Source organism: Bacillus rossius, chromosome 12, assembly GCF_032445375.1.
Source record: "Bacillus rossius redtenbacheri isolate Brsri chromosome 12, Brsri_v3, whole genome shotgun sequence".
NCBI classification, from domain to species: Eukaryota; Metazoa; Arthropoda; class Insecta; order Phasmatodea; family Bacillidae; genus Bacillus; species Bacillus rossius.
In genome coordinates, this window is record NC_086339.1 from 44,659,342 (window position 1) to 44,680,925 (window position 21,584).

Below are 21,584 nucleotides of genomic sequence, written 5' to 3' on the forward strand. Positions count from 1 at the left end.
GACTGAAAACGGTTAAATACAACCAATACAAGAAAATTACACTGCAGCAAAATGGCTGTATAAGTAATTCTTGGACCAGCACATATCATAAAAAAACCTACAAATATATACATGACAAAACAAACACCATCACTGCATTCTTTAAACCGGTAATTGTTTTTATAAAACTGCATCATGTACGTTAGTCTTTATTCAGAGTCTGATTCTACAAGATTGGTTTGAAGGTTAATTGTTGCATTGGTTTTGTGTTCTGCAAGCCTCTTTGAAGAATGTGTCTAATTTAATATTCGACTTAGCTTCTTGAAAACTAGTTTTGTGTTTATATGTATTTTTGTGTGTGAAACACATAGACTTGTTTGCATTTATCAAACAGATATTGCAACAGATACAGTAGCTACTACCTTTATTATTGTTTTAGGTATAAAAATAATTAAAATTATAAAAAAGCTAGAATTGTTGGAATTCATTATTTAAAAACCCAGAAACCCAAACACCATTGGAAAAACCCAGATCTGGGTGGAAAAACCCATGAGTGGCAGCCCTGCATGTAACAATATCGCTTTGCGCCTCTCCTTCAAGGCTTCAACGCCTTCCCCTGCGCTTCCTCCCCAACATTCTTTCCCTTCTTTATCCCTTATTCTTCGTTCCTGCTCCCTCCCCTTTCACAAGCTCCGCCCAAGTGACCGTCATCTGCGATCGGGTACTGCGCTCATTGGCCGTGGTGTTGTTCCAGGTGAATTCTGAACTGATACTAAAATCTCTGATACTTTTCAAGTGTACTCGTTTGCCGTTCCTGATACAGCCGTGTATCAGTGATAAAGTATAAGGTTGATACTTTTCGACCCACCTCTAAGTAAGAATGAAACTGACTATGCCGTGGCCGCCACGGAACGAATGCCACCATTTTTTTAAGCGTGAAAGGTACGAGAATTGAATAAATTATGTTTTCACAGCATTCTGATGGACTTTTTTTTTTAAAATAATGAAGAGTAATCGCTATTATTAAAATTTTCTCTACAGTCTATGTGAAAATTATGACGTTGCACGTAAGAGAATAGAAGCTGTAAGCAACATTTCGAACGGGATTTTAAAGCAAACGTCTTATGGCGAAAATGGCGGGACTGGCCTAGGCTGTATCCGAATACTAGCCTAATGGATCCCTTAGCTAAGGGATCCACTAAAAGTGCATCGTAGTGGACGCGGCCATCTTTGTGTTGAATCCGAATTCTCACAAGGGATGCCGATGCATCCCTTCACGCATCCACTAATTCGAGATTTCTAGGGATGCGACACTCGCATCCACTAACGCGTCCCTACATCCATTAGCTTCGGAATCGGGTTTTATTTTGTTTGTGTATAATATTACTACAGATTTTCAGCATAATATTTGTTTAAAACATAAGCAAAAGTGATAACTTAAACAGAGACAAATAAAGACGTTAATAAATATAATAAAAATACGAATTTAAACTTAAAGGATAATTCAAAACTCATAAGTATTTTTAAAGTTTACATTTTATAAAATGTATTCTATTTGGATCGCTAACATGTATAACATACACGTTACATTATTTTTTAATTGGTAGGTATTTATTATTTACGTTTTGCTGAATATTCGTAGATATCCCTACACAAAATGGTTGCGTGTACATTAGTACGACTGACAGTCAACAGGTGGTGCTAGCAGTAAAAGTATTCGGATACTATCCATCCATTAGAAATGCATCCTCTACATTGTGGCTGCATTTGCTAAGGGATGTAGGGATGTGTGTGCTAAGGACGCATCCCCATGTATTCGGATACAGCCCTAGTTAAACACGGGAAAATGTATTGTGTGGGAACATCTTAAGCGATGATTGTCCTGGAAATGCAAGCTGCCAAAACCACAAAAAAATATGGTAAATACAAGATCAGTGCACAAGAAATACACATTAGCCTTATAATTAATTTTTTCGTGACTTTTACCAAAATATACTTAAAAATGGTGACTTTTCCGGGACTTTCGTGACCTTTTACAACATTCGTGACTTTTTCGTGACTTTCGTGACCTAGTAGACACCCTGTGTTATGTTCTATAAAAGAACTGGTTAAATAGTATTTTCCTTGAATAACATTTGTGGTATTGGTAAAGCTCGCCAAAAAGAAACTTTTTTTTTCTTGGAGATTTCACATTACTAAAGTGTTTTAAACACTTCATGTTATTAGAAACATCGTTCTTCATGTTACCAATGAAGAACATTCAGAAGATCAGATCATTAATTTTGTTTTACAAGAGTATTGTGTTGAAGAAGAGGAGTCAGATGATGAAGAAAATGAAGAAGACATAATGATCAGCCACTCTGCAGCAAAGAATGTGTTCGATACTGCCCTATATTTGGAGCAAATATTTGGAGCAACAGTCAACCACTACAGCTATAGACATATTGTGGGCAAAGAATTGACGTAATTTTGATTTATTACATCATTTTGAGCTCTGTAAATGAATTGTTTTGTTTTTCTCTGATTATACAACCTTTTCAGCATTCCAACCACATCCTGCCCCAAAAGTGACGGTTAATCTAGCCTGGGACGAATTCAGTGTAACAACACCCAGCCATCTAAAAATCTTCTGGATATTTGTTTTCCAATTTATCTAAGTGAGCAGTAACCACACTGTTGATGTGCTCAAAAAAAAGATTTGTATCATCCTCCTTTAACCATCAATATTACAATGGACAATTTTCACTACAATAATAAATTATTTTCCGTGTTGAGAAATTACAAAATACAGTGAATTTCTTGGTCTCTACAATTAAATTGGGACAATTATTATAAATATTCTAATGTTAATGATCTTGTATATCAATTAACCCCTTGTATTTGTAAAAAAAGTAACGTCTTGATTACGTTGTTTTTACGAAGGTAAATATTTAATTACTCTCTCTTGTTGCTATTTCTTTTAGAGAAAAATCATCTGTGTAGTTTTTAAAATACACAAAACGAGATTTCGGCTGATCATCATACAGAAGGCCTATGCAAATGTCAATTTTCTACTTTAAATCAAATACAAACACCTAATTATTCTTGAATATGACTATCACCTTGAATAGTAATAATAAGAATTAAATTCCAGCTAAGAACATTTTTTTTTTTACATCATTGAACAAATTTTTTGGGAAAGGAAAAGTAAATGTAAGTATAGTAGCTTCTGGGAAATAAGACAATAATAAAGTGAATGGTTTGTTAAGTTGTCAACTACAATTAGTTTGGCAACTCAATTTTAAATACAAATTTCAGGTATATTTCCAGGTTTTTGAAAGTTTTTCCAAGATTTGCAATAAGGAGTAAAAATTACTTCTTTTTAATATTTTTGTAATATATGATGAACAAAGCAAAAGAACACATACCCGAGGTACGCTGCCAGTATGCAATAAGCTAATAAGACAGTACGAGTGAGAATAAATGAAGATATGTGATTTTTTTCCAGACATTGAAAATACTGATGCAATAAAATGATCAAGAACACTGTTTCGAATCACAGCTACCTTGGGCTTAACAATAATCACAGAAATAAAATAATATATTCAGTACAGTAATGTTTATACGAACATTCAAACAATGGAAATATTTCAGCAAGGACTTCTATTACAATTTTCTCCTGTAACAATTCTGCCAGGCGTGTATTCTGGCGCAGTTAGCACGGGAACGGCCAGGCGTGAGAGGAGTGCAGGCCAGGTCGGGCACTGGCTGCAGCCGGGACTCAGACAGCTCTCACGTGACGGCCAGAGGAGAAATATAAATATGAACCAGCCAGTGTTTGTGTGCACATACGTTTTGTGATTGTGCATGAACTTATATCAAGCAATGTCTATGGTTCCTCCCCCCTCCCCCACAAGGCCATTTCAATCAAATTTTTCATGTCCGAGACTGGCAAGACACGCAATCTTCGTGTCTATCTAGACTGGTTTTGTGACGCCTGAAGTGAGTATTTCATTAACACCTCATTTTCAACTGTGCCCTCAACAAAATTGTCTTTGTGTGTGCATTTCCACGATATTAATGGCAACATTACAAGCATGACACTTCAACTAATGTTTTCCAAATTAAGCACCTATTGTAGCCAACCATCTTAGATTTGTGAAAACTTTCTGATTTTTGCATTGGAGCTTGTCTCCTTCACAAAATTTAAAAAATATATATATTTTGCCTTGTAGTGGTTCGGGAATAGGAGACGGGAACAAGAAGGGAAGCCAGTAGGTGACTACACCACTTCCTCCTGAAGAAATAAAGTAGACAGGCTGAAGATGCAAACCTTACCTTGAAAATGTTAACAAATCATACATATTGTTAAGATTTACATCGGGTTCGTAAAGGATAGCCTAATTAAAGATTTTATTACACTATACAGTTTTATTTATTGCCACTACTTATGTCACTTACAAAAATCTTCTAAAATGGCAAATAATTAATTACACTTAAAGAAAAGTCTATTTCACAGTCAATCGATCCACACACCTCGCTGGGCCGCACCTCGGGCGCAACTCTCGCCGCAGCACCCCTAATGGGTCTCCACCGCGGGACTCCGTCGCCGCCGACTCACTTCCCCTTCGCCGAGGATCCATTCGACTCCTCGCTCGCAACTTCTCTCGCGACTCCGCCGATCCCGCTACTCTATCACCCGGAAACTCCGCCGCGGGAAAATTCACGACTCCACTGAACTCACTCACTCCTGCCCTGGTAACTTCGTCCAAGGTCTTTGCCACTCTGCCGCACCCGCGGCACTATCGTCCGGAAACTCAGCAGCGAGAGAACTCCCGACTTAACACTCCGAACTCTCCTCACTCTCTACTGACTCCTGACCGGCGTCCTTGGGCATATATATAGGCCCCGGCGCAATTCCAGAACTCACGAGAGCGGCCGAGGCCAGTTGCGTCAATATGCGCCGACACGACAGTAGAAATCTCTCAAAACACGTGTCGGCGACTTGCGTAACTCGCAGCTGTCAGGTTTCAGTTACGTGTCAAAGGCAGGGCGCCATGCAGGGAGTGGTGGGCTGGAGGGAGGAAAAGTGACAATCCTTGTCATCTTCCAGGCGTGCACGGCACATATCATGTTGCGGCAGTCGCCAGCCAGCTCTGCACCTGCACGTGTCCCGGCCTTGTTCACGTTCGTAACATTGCCCCCTCCTTAAACCTGTTCGTCCCGAACAGGTAATGCATCTCCTCCTGGGTGTCCCCATGTTACTCGAAGTTTAGGCCTCCTGCCTTTCCTCCATCGCGGGCTGTACAGCCTCACCAGATAACCCTCTCTTGCAGTAGATGTAGCTTCTCTCGTCACCTGGTGACACTTCTACATCGTAGATGTCCCATGCCGTTCAGCCAGCCGCCCAAGCCGGGCCAACCGTTGCCTTGGACGGACCCGATACTCTTGAGTGCATTGCTTATTGTCTTCCAACGATTTCCTTGTTTCTTCCCTTTTTCTCTCTATTTCTTCTCTCGTAGCTACTCGTTCACACAGCATATCTTCCCGGCTCTTCTTCGTCTCTTCTTGGTTCCTCATTCCCTCTTCTTTGTTCTGAATATCGTCTGGACTGCACTCAGTTACTCCTTGCACCATATTCTTCACTCCTTGCACCATCTTCATCACTCTTTGTGTTCTCATTGTCTCTTCTTGGTCTTCCTTCCCCTGTTCTTGGTCTTTCTTCATCTCTTCTTGGTCTTCCTGCATCTCTTCTTGGTCTTTCTATGTTTCTTCTTTGCGCTTCTCCATCTCTTCTTGACTCATGTTCATCTCTTCTCGGCTTTATTCAGCTCTTCTTGGCATTTTCCCCTCTCTCTTTGGTTTATCTTCATTTCTTCTTGTTCAATATTTCACACTTTGTAACCCATCTTCACCACTTCTGAGCTTTTCTTCAGCTCTTCTTTCATCTTCATGTCCTGGCTGTTCTCCTCTCAATGGCTAATTTCCTCTTCGCTGATCTCTTGGCATGTCTCCTCTTGGCAGGTCTCCTCTTGGCATGTCTCCTCTTGGCAGGTCTCCTCTTGCCTGGTCTCCTCTTGTAATGTCTCCTCTTGGCATGTCTCCTCTTGGCATGTCTCCTCTTGGCATGTCTCCTCTTGGCATGTCTCCTCTTGGCAGGTCTCCTCTTGGCATGTCTCCTCTTGGCAGGTCTCCTCTTGGCTGGTCTCCTCTTGTAATGTCTCCTCTTGGCAGGTCTCCTCTTGGCAGGTCTCCTCTTGGCATGTCTCCTCTTGGCATGTCTCCTCATGGCAGGTCTCCTCTTGGCCGGTCTCCTTTTCGCCATTCTTCTCTTCGCCGTTATTCTCTTTGCCGTTCTTCTCTTTGATGTTCTTCTCTTTGCTGTACTTCTCTTCGATGTTGTTCTCTTCTTGGCAGATCTCCTATTGGCTGGTCTTCTCTTGGCTGGTATCCACTTCACTGTTCTCCTCTTTGCCGTTCTTCTCTTTGCCGTACTTCTCTTTGCTGCACTTCTCTTCGATGTTGTTTTCTTGGCTGGTCTCCTCTTGGATGGTCTTCTCTTGGCCGATCTTCTCTTCGCTGTTCTTCTGTTCACTATTCTTCTCTTCGCTGTGATTCTCTTGGCTATTCTTCTCTTGGCTGTTCTTCTCTTTTAGGTTTAAATTCACTTCGGTCTTCATTTCATTCTTCATTTCTTCCTGGCCATTCTTTATTTCATCCTGATTCTTCAATTCCTCTAGGCTATTATTTGACCCGCTCTTCGTTTCTTCATGATGGTCCTTACTTTCATTATTTTCACTCTTTACTTCTTTCGCACAGTTCTTCATATTCCATGCCCTCATGTCATTCACCATTTCTTCCAGGAGAACCCTTATCTTCCTGATATCTTCTACCCTTAACTCTTCAGCAGCCATCTCTCTCTAAAGCATTTACTAATTAAAAAACCTAAATAATTTTTTTATTACTGTTCTTAATTTTAAATGACCTACCCAAACCTTCTAATTAAGCTAACAATAACTCTATTACATTCAAAACTAACACTGACTATAGTATACTCAAACTAACTCTAGAAAATTTTGAAATTCACTACAGTTCTAAACACTAACAATATTCTCGTAAACTAAATTATATCCTTAACTTTTATTCTAATATTGTAACAGAGTCCTAAATCTATTAATTAAGGCTATCCAACTTCTGACACCAAAATGTTACGATTTACCGCAGGTTCATAAAGGATAGCACAATTAAAGATTTTATTACACTACACAGTTTTATTTATTGCCACTACTTATGTCACTTACAAAAATCTTCTAAAATGGAAAATAATTTATTACACTTAAAGAAAGGTCTATTCCACAGTCACTCGTTCCACACACCTCGCTGGGCCGCACCTCGGGCGCAACTCTCGCCGCAGCACCCCATCGTGGGTCTCCGCCGCGGGACTCGGTCGCCGCACTCTGCCGCCGCAGACGCGCTTCCCCTTCGCCGAGGATCCACTCGACTCCTCGCTCGCAACTTCGCTCGCGACTCCGCCGATCCCGCGACTCTATCACTTGGAAACTTTGCCGCGGGAAAACTTCCGACTCCACTGAACTCACTTACTCCCTGCCCTGGTACCTTCGTCCAAGGACTTTGTCACTCTGCCGCACCCGCGGCACTATCGCCCGGAAACTCAGCCGCGGGAGAGCTCCTGACTGAACACTCCGAACTCTCCTCACTCTCTACTGACTCCTGACCGGCGTCCTCGGGCATATATGTATATAGGCCCCGGCGCAATTCCAGAACTCACGAGAGCGGCCGAGGCCAGTCGCGTCAATCCGCGCCGACACGACGGAAGAAATCTCTCGAAACACGTGTCGGCAACTCGCTTAACTCGCAGCTGTCAGGTTTCAGTTACGTGTCAAAGGCAGGGCGCCATGCAGGGAGTGGTGGGCTGGAGGGGGGAAAAGTGACAATCCTTGTTATCTTCCAGGCGCGCGCGGCACATATCAATTTGCGGCAGTCGCCAGCCAGCTCTGCACCTGCACGTGTCCCGGCCTTGTTCACATTCGTAACATTATATTTACTAAGTACCTATATGTATGGGTTGAAGAGAAAATTCCCACCAGTAACTTATCTGTGTCACGATAACACAGCCACTATATGCTCCAGTATTTATTTTCAGAAAGAGCATGATGATTACTTAGTAAAGAGTTTAACATTGATTCATAACATTAAGACAAAGAGAACTCCTCTAGTAAGTAGTACTGTGGCTGCTACGAAGAGAGTCAGCCTGGCATTGTGACCGAGACAGAGTGAAACCACGACTCACCTGCCACACAGCAGCTGGTTGGACGCCAGCCAGTGGAGTCTCTTCCTCGACCTCCTCCTGCAACACAACCACAGTGGAGAAGACTGCTCTGGTACAAGGAGACAGCAGCTACACACACTTGCAGGCTACTGTACCTTGATGCTGTCCACCTTGACAAACTCCATCTCAACCACTGGCTTCTGTTCCATCTCCTCCTGCAACAAACAACACCAGTTACAAGCAGTAAACAACACCCCATGCCAGTAGAGAGATCTGGCAGAACAACATTGTATTTTGTGATACATAATATATATTCAAACATGTAATTTAAATGTGAATTTGTGTAAGCAAATTATTACACAATTGAATTATTCATATTTTATAGGTAGTGCAATTTAAGCTTTATTAAATGCTTTGCTGACATACAATGTCAGCAAAGAAATTTAATTTAGTTTACTTTCTGTTGCACTCTGATGATAATGATAATTTTTAGTAGGTTCCCCTCATGGAAGGAAGTAAGAAACTATCATACAGCCCAGCACAGAGTAGGAGGAAAGAGAGGGCTCAGACACTCAGATGACACATGACGGAGGCATGGTCAAGTCAGTACAGGAGAAAAAGAAACTGTGGGGTAATTATTTGAAATGCAGGTTAACCCTAGGCAGGATCAAAAATGAAGAGAAAACAGACAAGCAGGAAGTAAGGGCAGAGTTGTATGATGAGGATATCACATGGAAAGAGGTAGAGGAAGCAACAAAAAGGATGAATTAACGGTAAATCTCTAGGGGCAGATGAAGCATTAGTAGCAATTCATTGGCTATACAGTGAGATCAGATTATCTGGAGAGAAAAATTCACACCAGAGAACTGGGGTAAAGGAATATTAGTTGTTAGTCTGAATATGAAGAATAATAGATGGCTATGGAATTGAGGAACTCTTAGGTCTATATTATATAGTATATACTTGCAACTAAAAGATGAGTCTAAGTAGATTCTACAATCCGACAGAGAAGCTACAATCGGCATATAGCAAATAGTTTATTAGAAATCAAATGGTCTTTTTATAAATTTATTATTAATTATACAATTCCAAAGTATTGAACGATATTCAGGTTTTGAGTCTAATTACAGCTATGCATAGTGAAAAGATGGTGTCTCTATTTCATAGTAACAACTTAGTTGCTTAGGCTACTGTTCCTAGAATATAATTTCTTTAAAACTAAATTAATGCTGTGAATTCTCAAGTAGACTATTGTCACTATCTATATAATGGAAATACTTCTATATCATTGAAATAGCTAATCACGCGTATTTCACTATCTTATTAATTCAAAGACTCAAGAAATAGTGTCATCAATCTTTCAAAATATCAGGTTAATAACATCACTCAAAAGGAAATTGTAATATTTGTTAAGCCGGGGCAACATAGAAACCATGATAAGTAAACACTAAACTCAAATCAAACTGTTATTGGACTTTCAATCCAAAGAGATAATTAAAACCAATATAAAAGCATAGTTTGACTATATATTCTCCAAAACAATATAAACTAGATATCAGCATATGCTTAACCAGTTCATAAAAAAAATAGTCACGAAAAACTAAACAATATGTTGAACATATACTCTTTATATCAGTGTCACTGACGAAACTAGCATTCAAATTTGGATTAAATAATAAAATCAGTTGGCTTCATGTTATCAACTTAAGGCTAAGATCCATAGTTTTGCAGCCACCAGGGAAATTATTTCTCCCGTGAATATCATTGAAGGTAAACAAATGTAACAGCCATAGTTTTGTAAAGAAAGCTTTGAATTTTTAAAATATCATGAAAAAAGTTTTTTTTTAAAAAATTTATTTTTTATTAAATTACAATTAAGAAAATTTTAAAACTAAATATTAGGTATTTATAAAAACTGTACAAGGCTTATACTTTGCACACAATGTAAATTAAGTATCCTGAACAATTCTATGTCGCTTAAATAATTGCATGCCGTACAGAATTTAAATTATTTGAATTTAAAACTTGTTATTTAACCGACGCGTGTAGCTCATGAAATAAACTAATGTTATGTGAGTTCAGTATTACGCCGCCAGGCATCAGGCACAGTTTCCACGATGAGTTTAGTTTGCCCGCTAGATGTCCCAACTATCGAGAGGAGTTCTGAAGCTAATTGCCGAAAACTCTTCCATTTCCTTCGAACTATATTGAACACTGAAACATTTATTTCCTAATATTTCACAGATTTGATTTGACGGTAATCAGTAGAACTTTAATTCTTAATATTTTATTCTCTATTAGTTTTGATCATGGCAAAAAATATTATATTTATATTAATAGTTCTATTGTGTGAACCAAATGTGACCTATTATATAATATACATTCAAAATATATTATTCATAAGAGCGGAAATTATACCTATCTGTGAAAACTAGGCAAATAATTTGGTTAGGAATCTGAAAGATTTACTAGCAAAACTGTGCCATACCAATGTAGCAGTTGTACGCTTACAAGCATGCAGTGTTTGCTAACACATTTTAATTATTTGGTTTCAAACAGCATAAATGGCTTTTCTTTATTTTACTTTTGACAGCAACACGTGTCCTCATTTGCTACATGGTCCGCTCTGTAAATATCAGGACACGCAATATTTTGAATGTTATTGTAATTTTGGCAAATTAAAATCTGTGATTTATGTGTAGTAAAGTCATTTTCAATTTAAATAATTTTTTTTATAGTTGGTTGGTTTTCTAATAGTATAAACGTCCCTTTATTTCATATAATAAACTCATCTTTTACTACTGGAATCATTCCATAATATTCCAACATAATTATTTAAAAAACAAAATATTCTCAAATGTATGAAAGTTTGTTTTAGAGAAACATTTTAGGTAGATACTATTTAGAATATATATGATAAATTGTATCAGATTTGGTTGTGAATTTAGTAAGGTAGTTAAGAAATGTTCTGTTCTTTAGCCACTGTTTTTTTCATACCCTTACAGTTTTGGTTGGTCGTAAAAAGTATTATTTCAGACGAAAGTTTTAGATAATATTTATTATGTTTGCAGAACATAAGACTGTAATTTATATTTTATATGGCAAAGAATATTATAATTTTTGTTTGTATTTCAATTCCAATCGTTTGAACTCATTGCAACAATGTTTAGACTTATTAAAAGTCACTTTATAAACATTTTTTAGATAACATCTCAAATTTGCAAACAATTTGAACTGACTTGATGGCATGCCTAAGGAAATTAAGAATTTTTTTTGTCCTTTAACCCCTTTTTATTATTCCTTGCTGTTATTTTAACAAATGTCTTTGGTATGAATTTAACTAGGTATAATAACTCTTCATACAGATGCGGGGGTTATAGCAATTGTCCTATTAAAAAAAAAATAAACCTACCCCATTTCTGCCCAATTGGTCAGATTTTTACCATTAACAATCTTGACTGAGATTTCTCAATGTTATTTTTTTTGTATTAGTTTAGAAATGTTTAGTGCAAATTACGTCAGTTATCGCGTCCATAAAATGTATGTGTGTGTGTGTGTGTGTGTGTATGTATGTGTGTCTATATATATATATATATATATATGAAGATGATTTTGGGGCCACTGAATTATGTAACGAAAAACTTTGTAAAAATTTTCCGGAAGTCACACGTAACACCGTGGTAACCGCTACAATAGGAAGTCTTTCTCCAAAATCTACCTTACTATATCAACAATTTATTACTTTTATTTCAATGATTTAAAGGCTAGCAAAATTATGCCAATACAATTGTATATGAACAGCATATTTTCTTTTATTCACTCTATTAGATACTGCATTAATTTTTAGAGTTATAAACAGTGGTGTCTCGTCAGGGCAAGCAAGGCAAGCAGTGCTTGCCCAGGCAGTTTCCAGACATTGTATTTTTTAAATAAATATTTTATTCAGAATAGTATTTTACTTTGGCTTGTGCAGTTAGGTGTATGTATTTTTTACACTATCTTCTTGGGACCCAATACTGTGCGCTGTGCGCTATAAAAAAAGAACTCGTTGACACAAAAACATGCTGTTTTAGAAGCGTTGCTAGGTTTAGAAGTGCTGGTAGGATCGCTTTCAGCAGGAAGGCTGCCACAGTAGTTTCCTTTCGGAAGGGGGGTGGCATGGTACAAAGGTTCAGGAAGGGGATTGGCTGGAAAAATACGCGGTAGAAGCTACGAAGGTAACGCTTTCTTGCCGAACTGGAGCGAACATGGCCGAAGCAGAGGGTGGAATTTTTCCGCCGACTGCTTCGGCTATGTCCGGTACAGTTCGGCACGGCAGGTGGCGATGTCGTGTTTCAGTCGGCGGTCGTCTCTCGGGGCGCGCGCATCTCTCCCGCGGGCTGTTGGCTGGCAGTGCGTGGGGGATTTGTGGGCGTACGATGATACTACACTCCCACTTAGTATATAAGTAATGTAGAGTAGGTATTTTACTATCAGAATAATGTAAGTCAATCATTATTTTTCAAAAATAATGTATTTAAAAAAAAATGTCAATTTTTCTACCTGTGGAATAGTCAATGTTCAGTTAAGAAAACTACTTAAATAGCACCATTTTGTACCTTGAAATCCATATTTTCCCGGCGGAGGGCCCCCAGACCCCCCCCTCCCCAACAACATCATGTTTTGGTGTGAACGGAGTTATTGCTTCCCCTCATGTAAACCTCACGCCTCGCCACTGGTTATAAACCAAACCAACTTAAAAAAAAATGAACAATAAGGTTTTAAACGAACAAACCACCTCAGAGTCACTACAGAGAACTATTGAAATCGTTAAGATTCTTCTTGTTCCTTGTATTTTTATCTTTGTATCCATTTTATATATCAAAACAACATGAAAAAAATACTTCAGTATCGAACCAGAAACAACCACAAAATACACATGCAGAGAACCACAAAAAATACTGTTTGGCAAGTGTTTCTGTAGTGGATTTGAACTTTATAAGAGCCTTCTGTGTTTCATAAAATCAATTTTAAACTCTATTAAATTTAAATGAATTCTTCTAGATAAATTGATGATTGTAAGGCTGTGTACGTATTCGTCTGAATGGTGATTCTTAGGAAAAAAAAAAGGATTAGGACCATTTTTGTAGATAATTTTATAATCTACAATTATTGTCTAGGCTATAATTTTAATATCAGTTACAGTTTTTGAGAAAAATTCAAAAAACCGAAAATTTTGACCTTTGACCTTGAATAACTTTTTAAGCACACATGGGATTTATGGGGACTTTGGGCACTTTATTTCTACTGGTGTACCCAAGGTATCTACCAAAATTCAGCTCTGTCGGAATTTTTGTTATTTGATCACTATTTTTATGTCTATTTTGACCGGACTTATACTTACATGCATAATACATTCAAACAACTAAAATAATTGCAATAAGCTACAATATTTTGTGGACATAAATATTCAGTTACAAATATAAATTGATTATATAAAAAGATCACGTTTCATATTGTTGTACAGAAAACTATTAATTTTAATCATATATCAAAAAATACCGCTTTACAACAAAAATTCACATAATTAGTTGTTCAATCATATAGCTGTGACAAAATGTGTAAAGCAAGAAAACCTGTAGAAGCGCAAAACCTTTATTGTACAGTATATAACCAAACTTTTTTTTACGGGAAGGAAAACTGCATTACTGACCAACCTCGCTGATTCTAGTGGTCAGCTGTGTACGAGAGTTCTTGTGTCATGTCATGGATTAGCTTACTTAGTATAGGCATGCCAAACTAGTCGAGTATGTTATAATAAATAACTTGATCTAGCATAACTTGCGGAAGAGAAAAAATCTGAGTTTCGCCACCAACCCACCGCAAAAAAATGTAAAATATGTTTATCGTATATGTAAAGTGTTCTTTATACTTATTTACTGTGGTGATATTGGTTTTAACCTCTTAGCAACCTCTTTGCATTAACATTGTTTAACCTTCAATATTACCTCTTATTCAAATCTATGTATTAATTCATGTAAATATCTAAGTCATGTTTTGTGCTTAATAAAGCCTTAGTTTCTGAAGATAAGGTTTATTATGTCAATTTATTAAGCACAAAACATGACTTAGATATTTACATGAATTAATACATAGATTTGAATAAGAGGTAATATTGAAGGTTAAACAATGTTCATGCAAAGAGCTTGCTAAGAGGTTAAAACCAATATCACCACATTCGCCCCCTCTTCATTTAAGGACATAGTCCTTGAGATATTCAGAAGGTCTAGTGGTGCGGGAAGATCTCCGGAGTGGAGGTTGAGGTCTGGGAGGAGATCTGGGTGGAGTCGGAATTGGGTTCACTTGAGGTAGGTCTTGATCATTCATGTTCTTCGCAGGTGAATCTTCTGGAGTGAGGTTCAGCTGGGTGTCTTCAGATGCTTCAGTGTGTTGATTAGGATCATCAGCGAGGTTTGGAAAATTCACGTCATCTAAGTTAGGTTCATTGTTGACAATATCCCCTGCAGGAGCAAGATGCCTGAGGTTGACTGTTGTCTCCTTACCATCTGGAAGTTGAACCAGAGCATAGTCAGGGTTCGCCTCAAGCAGAGTTACTTCTTGCACCAGGGGGTCATATTTACTCTGACGTGATTCTTCATTAGAATTTTCCCTGGTGTAGTAAGCCACGAAGGAAGAGTAACTCCAGAACTGGCCCTTCTCTTATGGTAGAACATACGTTCGTGGGGTGTAGCGTTAGTAGCAGTACAGAGAAGTGTGCGGATGGAGTGCAACGCTTCAGGTAACACCTTCTCCCACTGCGTTATCACGAGTCCCTTCGTTTTCAGCACATTCTATCAAGAAACATTTAATACAAACAATGGACAAGTATTTCAAGCCCGAGAGATTTGAAGCAGATCACACAACTGGGAAAAGCTCCTCACAATGGAATCACTGGAAGAAAACATTCGAAGTCTTCACAGCATCAATCAAGGCTTCTGAAGCTGATAAGCTGTTACTACTCTACAATCACGTGAGTCACAGCATATACGAACTTATTAGCGAATGTACTTCTTATGCGTCTGCAATCGAAAAGCTAGATTCACTCTTTATTAAACCTAAGAATGAAATATTTTCAAGGCATAAACTAATGAGCCGACACCAGCAACCTGATGAAAGTGTAAATCAATTCTTACAATCTTTGCGTCTCCTTAGCTCTGACTGTGAGTTCAAAGATGTTAAAGCAGCGGCTTATAGGGACAAATACATTAGAGATGCATTTATAAAAGGTCTCTCATCGAACAGTATCCGACAACATTTGTTAGAAAACGCAACTCTTAGCCTGGATGAAGCATTTGCAAAAGCACAATCATTAGAATCAGCTCATATAATTTCTGAATCCTATATTCCTAGCCATACACATTTAGCCTCAACTGATCCGGTTCAGCAACCAAATTCTCCTGTAACCGCAGCCAGCAGTAGTCAGAAATGTTTCTTCTGTGGGTTCCCTCGTCATCCTCGTTCTTCCTGTCCAGCGCGAGAAGCTACGTGCAAACTCTGTGGTAAGAAAGGCCATTATGCAAAAGTCTGTAGGTCAACTAAGCCCAAAGATCGTACTGCCGCCTTACCTGACTCTCCTCAAGACACAGATGACTTCTCAACTATTGCTTGCCTTCCTGCTAAGTCTCTGGTTTTCCCTACTAACCAATCTAATCGTAATCGTAAGACCAAACCAACATCTTCCAAAACATCAGCTGCTTCTCCAACTAGCCTTTCCAAAACCATTGTCAAACTGAAAGTAAATGGTTTTCCAGCTGAAGGGCTAATAGACACGGGGAGTTCGGAGAGTTACATAAATGATGGTTTTGTCTCCAAACATAAATTAAAACAATATCCTACGTCATCTGAAGTAGCTATGGCATCGTCCTCTTTGGCCATGCCTATAAAAGCTTATTGTTCCGTAGATTTACAAATCTCGGACAATATATACAGAAAAACAAAGCTAACGTTCTAAACAACTGTTGCGCAGATGTTATATTAGGGCACGATATCTTTAAGCAGCATTCCACTCTGTCGATAGTTTTTGGTGGTAATAAACCTGAACTGCAAATCAGTAGCTTAGCATGTGCCAAAGTCGGTCCGGCCACCCTCTTCGAACACTTAACACCAAATTGTAGACCTATCGTGATAAAGTCCAGACGACACTCAAACGAAGACGAAAAATACATTCAATCCTACATAGAAAAACTTCTCTCTGACGGTGTCATTGAAGAAAGCAACTCACCCTGGAGGGCGCAGGTACTAGTCGTGAGTGGAACACATCGAAAACGTATGGTCGTCGACTATTCTCAGACTATAAACCGATACACGATGTTAGACGCTTACGCAATCCCTTCCATAGAGAAAATAGTTTCCGATGTAGCTAAATATATATAATATCCACAGCACAATAGATCTCAAGAGCGCATATTATCAAATACCAATAAGGGTTGAAGACAGGCCGTACACCGCCTTCGAGGCAGCAGGAAAACTCTGGCAATTCAAACGTATACCAATGGGCGTCACCAATGGAGTGTCTGCGTTCCAGAGGAAGATGGACGAGATCAAGACCAAAGAAAGACTACAAGGAGTTGACATCTACTTGGATGATGTGACGGTGAGCGGAAAAGACCAATCTGAACACGACTCCAATCTACGAAAATTTTTAAACGTCTGCAAGAAATATAATTTAAACATTAATCAAGAAAAATCCCATTTCAATTTGAAGTCTCTTAAGCTCCTCGGTTATCTCATCGAAAACAATATACTCAAACCAGATCCCGACAGACTTAAGCCACTGATTGATTTCCCTATCCCTAGAAACAAAGCATCCTTGCAACGAGCACTAGGGATGTTCGCTTATTATTCTAAATGGATTCCAAAATTTTCAGATAAAATAAATAGATTAGTGAACTGTAACATATTTCCTATGGCCCCTGAACTAATCCAAGACTTCAACAATTTACGGAACTGCATAGTTAAATCCTTCGTCGTTAACGTAGAGGAAGACATCCCATACTGCGTCGAAACAGATGCCTCTGACATCGCCATCGCCGCCACTCTGACTCAAAACAAGAGACCAGTAGCCTTCTTCTCGAGAACCCTCACTAAGAGTGAACAACACCATTCAGCTGTCGAGAAGGAAGCTTATGCGATCATTGAAGCCCTTCGGAAGTGGAGGCATTACTTGATAGGAAGAAAGTTTCAACTTATAACCGACCAGAAGTCTATTTCTTACATGTTTAACATTCGGCATCCTGGTAAAATCAAGAACGAAAAATTTACAAGATGGCGGTTAGAACTCGCTCCATACCTTCGACAGACTTGTCCACTACCACAAGGCTTTGTGTCACCCAGGGATCACCCGGATGGCTCACTGGGTGAAGAATCAGAACCTTCCCTACTCCATCGACGAGATACGCCGAGTCACGTCTTCCTGCAGAACATGCTCCGAAATCAAACCTCGCTTTCACAACAAGCGGAGCACCCTCATCAAGGCCACCGCACCCTTCGAACGGCTCAGCGTTGATTTTAAGGGACCATTACCATCCAACACTCCTCGGAAATATCTGTTAACGGTAGTCGACGAGTACTCCAGGTTCCCTTTTGCCATCCCTTGCAACGACCTATCCTCCACAACCGTCATTCAAGCACTAAATCAGATCTTTACACTCTTCGGATATCCTTCATACATTCACACAGACAGAGGCACATCCTTTATATCCAGAGAACTTCAATCATTCCTACATTCCAATGGAGTTGCTACTAGTCGTACTACACCATACAATCCGTGTGGAAATGGCCAAGTAGAACGTTACAATGGGATAATATGGAGAACTGTATCGCTGGCGCTGAAAACGAAGGGACTCGTGATAACGCAGTGGGAGAAGGTGTTACCTGAAGTGTTGCACTCCATCCGCACACTGCTCTGTACTGCTACTAACGCTACACCCCACGAACGTATGTTCTACCATAAGAGAAGGGCCAGTTCTGGAGTTACTCTTCCTTCATGGCTTACTACACCAGGGAAAATTCTAATGAAGAATCACGTCCGTCAGAGTAAATATGACCCCCTGGTGCAAGAAGTAACTCTGCTTGAGGCGAACCCTGACTATGCTCTGGTTCAACTTCCAGATGGTAAGGAGACAACAGTCAACCTCAGGCATCTTGCTCCTGCAGGGGATATTGTCAACAATGAACCTAACTTAGAAGACGTGAATTTTCCAAACCTCGCTGATGATCCTAATCAACACACTGAAGCATCTGAAGACACCCAGCTGAACCTCACTCCAGAAGATTCACCTGAGAAGAACATGAATGATCAAGACCTACCTCAAGTGAACCCAATTCCGACTCCACCCAGATCTCCTCCCAGACCTCAACCTCCACTCCGGAGATCTTCCCGCACCACTAGACCTTCTGAATATCTCAAGGACTATGTCCTTAAATGAAGAGGGGGCGAATGTGGTGATATTGGTTTTAACCTCTTAGCAACCTCTTAGCAACCTCTTTGCATGAACATTGTTTAACCTTCAATATTACCTCTTATTCAAATCTATGTATTAATTCATGTAAATATCTAAGTCATGTTTTGTGCTTAATAAAGCTTTAGTTTCAGAAGATAAGGTTTATTATGTCATTTACATATGTACGTACAAATTTAATATTTATTATTAATCTGCTGGGTTGAATACGGTTACTTACAGGTTTAATCACGTATGCACTTTGAGGGTCAAACGATCAAAGAAGTGTGGGGAGAATTGACAAAGAAAACCGAGCGGTAATCTTATGTCTCTCCGAGGCAGGCAGTTGGCAGATCTTCCCCAACCCCCTATTCAGGCTAGTCGAAGAGCATGACACCCCACTGAGCGGTAAGGAATTCTGAGAAAAGCCCCTTCATTCCTCCTAATCCACCAAAGTCAAAATGACTTGATTTTACAGGTGTTTAAAAAAGTAAACAGAACCTACACCCACATACATATTTAATTATGAAAAACAAATAAGGTAAATCTGAAATGCAGACTCCTACCATCCCCAAGATTTGGTGAGTATTCTTGGGAAACTATGTGTTCAAAAATACTGTGTATCAGCTGATTATACAGGCCAAGGTTATGGCACCCAGTTGGTGTTTGCATTTTATTGACATATATAACCATATTTTTAGATGAATAATACAAAAGCATTCCTGTAGACCGTGACTATCGAAGATTTGTGTTATTTCCTTTTGAGAAACAAAATGTTTTAGGTTTACCCTAGCTAAATCTGCTTAAATGCTAGTGCATGTATCCAGTAATAGCTTGTGGCTCATACTAAAAAACCAAAATTTTGAAAATTAATTTAACAAGTTTAACTCTGAAAACATTTGAATCTTTGTGAAGTCCTCAATTGAGCCACAGATGTTTCATGATGCAAGTTTCTCTAAACTAAAACAAATTGTTGTCCCACATATGCTTCTTTTCCATCACACCTTGTCCAAGCACTCAATGGGCAGTAATATTAGGTATATACCTATACAACACAATTATATGTGTTGACTCAAGAAGAAATTATGAAATGGAATAAGTGTTTAATAATTATTTGGCAGATAATGATGTGAATTTGTTAGTATGTTCTTCCACAAATACACGTTGCATACAGAAGTCATTGCCATAAATGATTTTCTAAATTCATTTTGTATTAACTGGTTTTAACATTTCATATTTTAGGTACAAAAAATTGTGCTACAAGATGGTGTCAACTTACAATTAGAATCACTTTGGCAGGCCACATGTTTCAACACTGGTTAAATGGTTTTTTTTTTTTTATTTTTTTTTTATTTGATTTGTTACATGCCACACCAACAGCACAAGGCTCCAACGGTGGGCACAACATGTAAGACAAGTAAAAAAACAAATACAGTAACAGAACAAAAATAGGAACAAAACAATAAATTATAAGAACAACAAATAGTAGGACAAAAACAAAGACAAGACAACATAACATACAAATATCCATATAAGTGCTTAACTTCTAAAAATTACTTAAAATAACAAAAATGTTTCATGAGAGTAATAAATGTATAAGTACAGAACATATAATATTATGTAGATAAATACAGTTAGTATCCTTAGATTAATACATCTGGTATTAAATAATTTAGGTAATAACATTAGAGCATAAAGATAATTAATCTTTGGATGCCAAAAAAATAATTTTTTTAACAATTTTTTTCTCTCTGGTAGGTTGTAAGTGACAACATATTAAAATTGTTAACAAGTCTATATATATTATCATTTGTATTTAAAAGTGTGCACAAAAAAGGTGGGTTACGGATATTAAAAGAAGGAATTTTAATGCCAGTAACATCAAATATATGAGTACATATAAGATTACCATAATAACAATTGAAGACAAAAATGGCATCTAAGATCTTTCTTCTAGTTGATAATGAACCAAGGAGGGAATTTAAATCTATGTTATTTATGGTATTTAATTTTTTGTTAATATAGTCAGATACTTTAGATTGAATCCTGTCAAGCTTTTCTATATCAGTGTTATTGATGCTATTCCATATAATAGAACCATATTCAAGTTTTGATCTTATTAGAGCTGTATAGAGGGAGAGAATAGAGTCAATATTGGAGGTGTTAAAGGTGATAAATTTAATTAGACCAAGTATTTTGTTAGATACCGAGATAATGTTTTCAATGTGAATATGAAAAAATAGTTTTTTGTTCCAGTAAAATTCCCAGGTCTTTAACATGTTGAGGTTTTTTAATAGGTGAGTTATCAAGTTTGTATTCATATTGCAACGGGTAGGTTTTTCTAGAGAAGGTACCTAATGATAGCAGTTTTTTCCATGTTTAGATTGACTAAATTATTTGTCCACCAATTTGCAATTTCTGTAATATCACATTGTAGTAGATAGCTGTCATGATATAAAGAGATTTTTCTATATATCTTTAAGTCATCAGCAAAAAGACAGAGTGAAACCACGACTCACCTGCCACACAGCAGCTGGTTGGACGCCAGCCAGTGGAGTCTCTTCCTCGACCTCCTCCTGCAACACAACCACAGTGGAGAAGACTGCTCTGGTACAAGGAGACAGCAGCTACACACACTTGCAGGCTACTGTACCTTAATGCTGTCCACACAGACAAACTCCATCTCAACCACTGGCTTTTGTTCCATCTCCTCCTGCAACAAGCAACACCAGTTACAAGCAGTAAACAACACCCTGTACATTACAATATACATTTCTAACACATCATCTGCATACCATTCATTACATCGGCAATATAGGAGCTGTACAGTACATTAAAAACATTTCACATAAAAAAAA

At 38.3% G+C, this 21,584-nt stretch overlaps 1 protein-coding gene across 5 annotated transcripts in view; it reads right to left on the minus strand.

Moving 5' to 3' along the window:
• LOC134537894 (zinc finger protein 260-like) overlaps nucleotides 1–21,584 on the minus strand; it is a 104,356-nt gene that overhangs the window by 14,538 nt on the left and 68,234 nt on the right. For 3 of the 5 annotated variants that reach the window (XM_063378819.1, XM_063378821.1, XM_063378820.1), the window contains 4 exons: nucleotides 21,380–21,439; nucleotides 21,246–21,302; nucleotides 8,404–8,463; nucleotides 8,270–8,326 (listed from right to left, as the gene is read on the minus strand). In XM_063378819.1, the coding sequence (XP_063234889.1) occupies nucleotides 8,270–8,326; nucleotides 8,404–8,463; nucleotides 21,246–21,302; nucleotides 21,380–21,439 (234 nt within the window). The remainder of the gene's footprint in view (nucleotides 1–8,269; nucleotides 8,327–8,403; nucleotides 8,464–21,245; nucleotides 21,303–21,379; nucleotides 21,440–21,584) is intronic. The other 2 variants (XM_063378822.1, XM_063378823.1) reach the window with 1 other exon arrangement.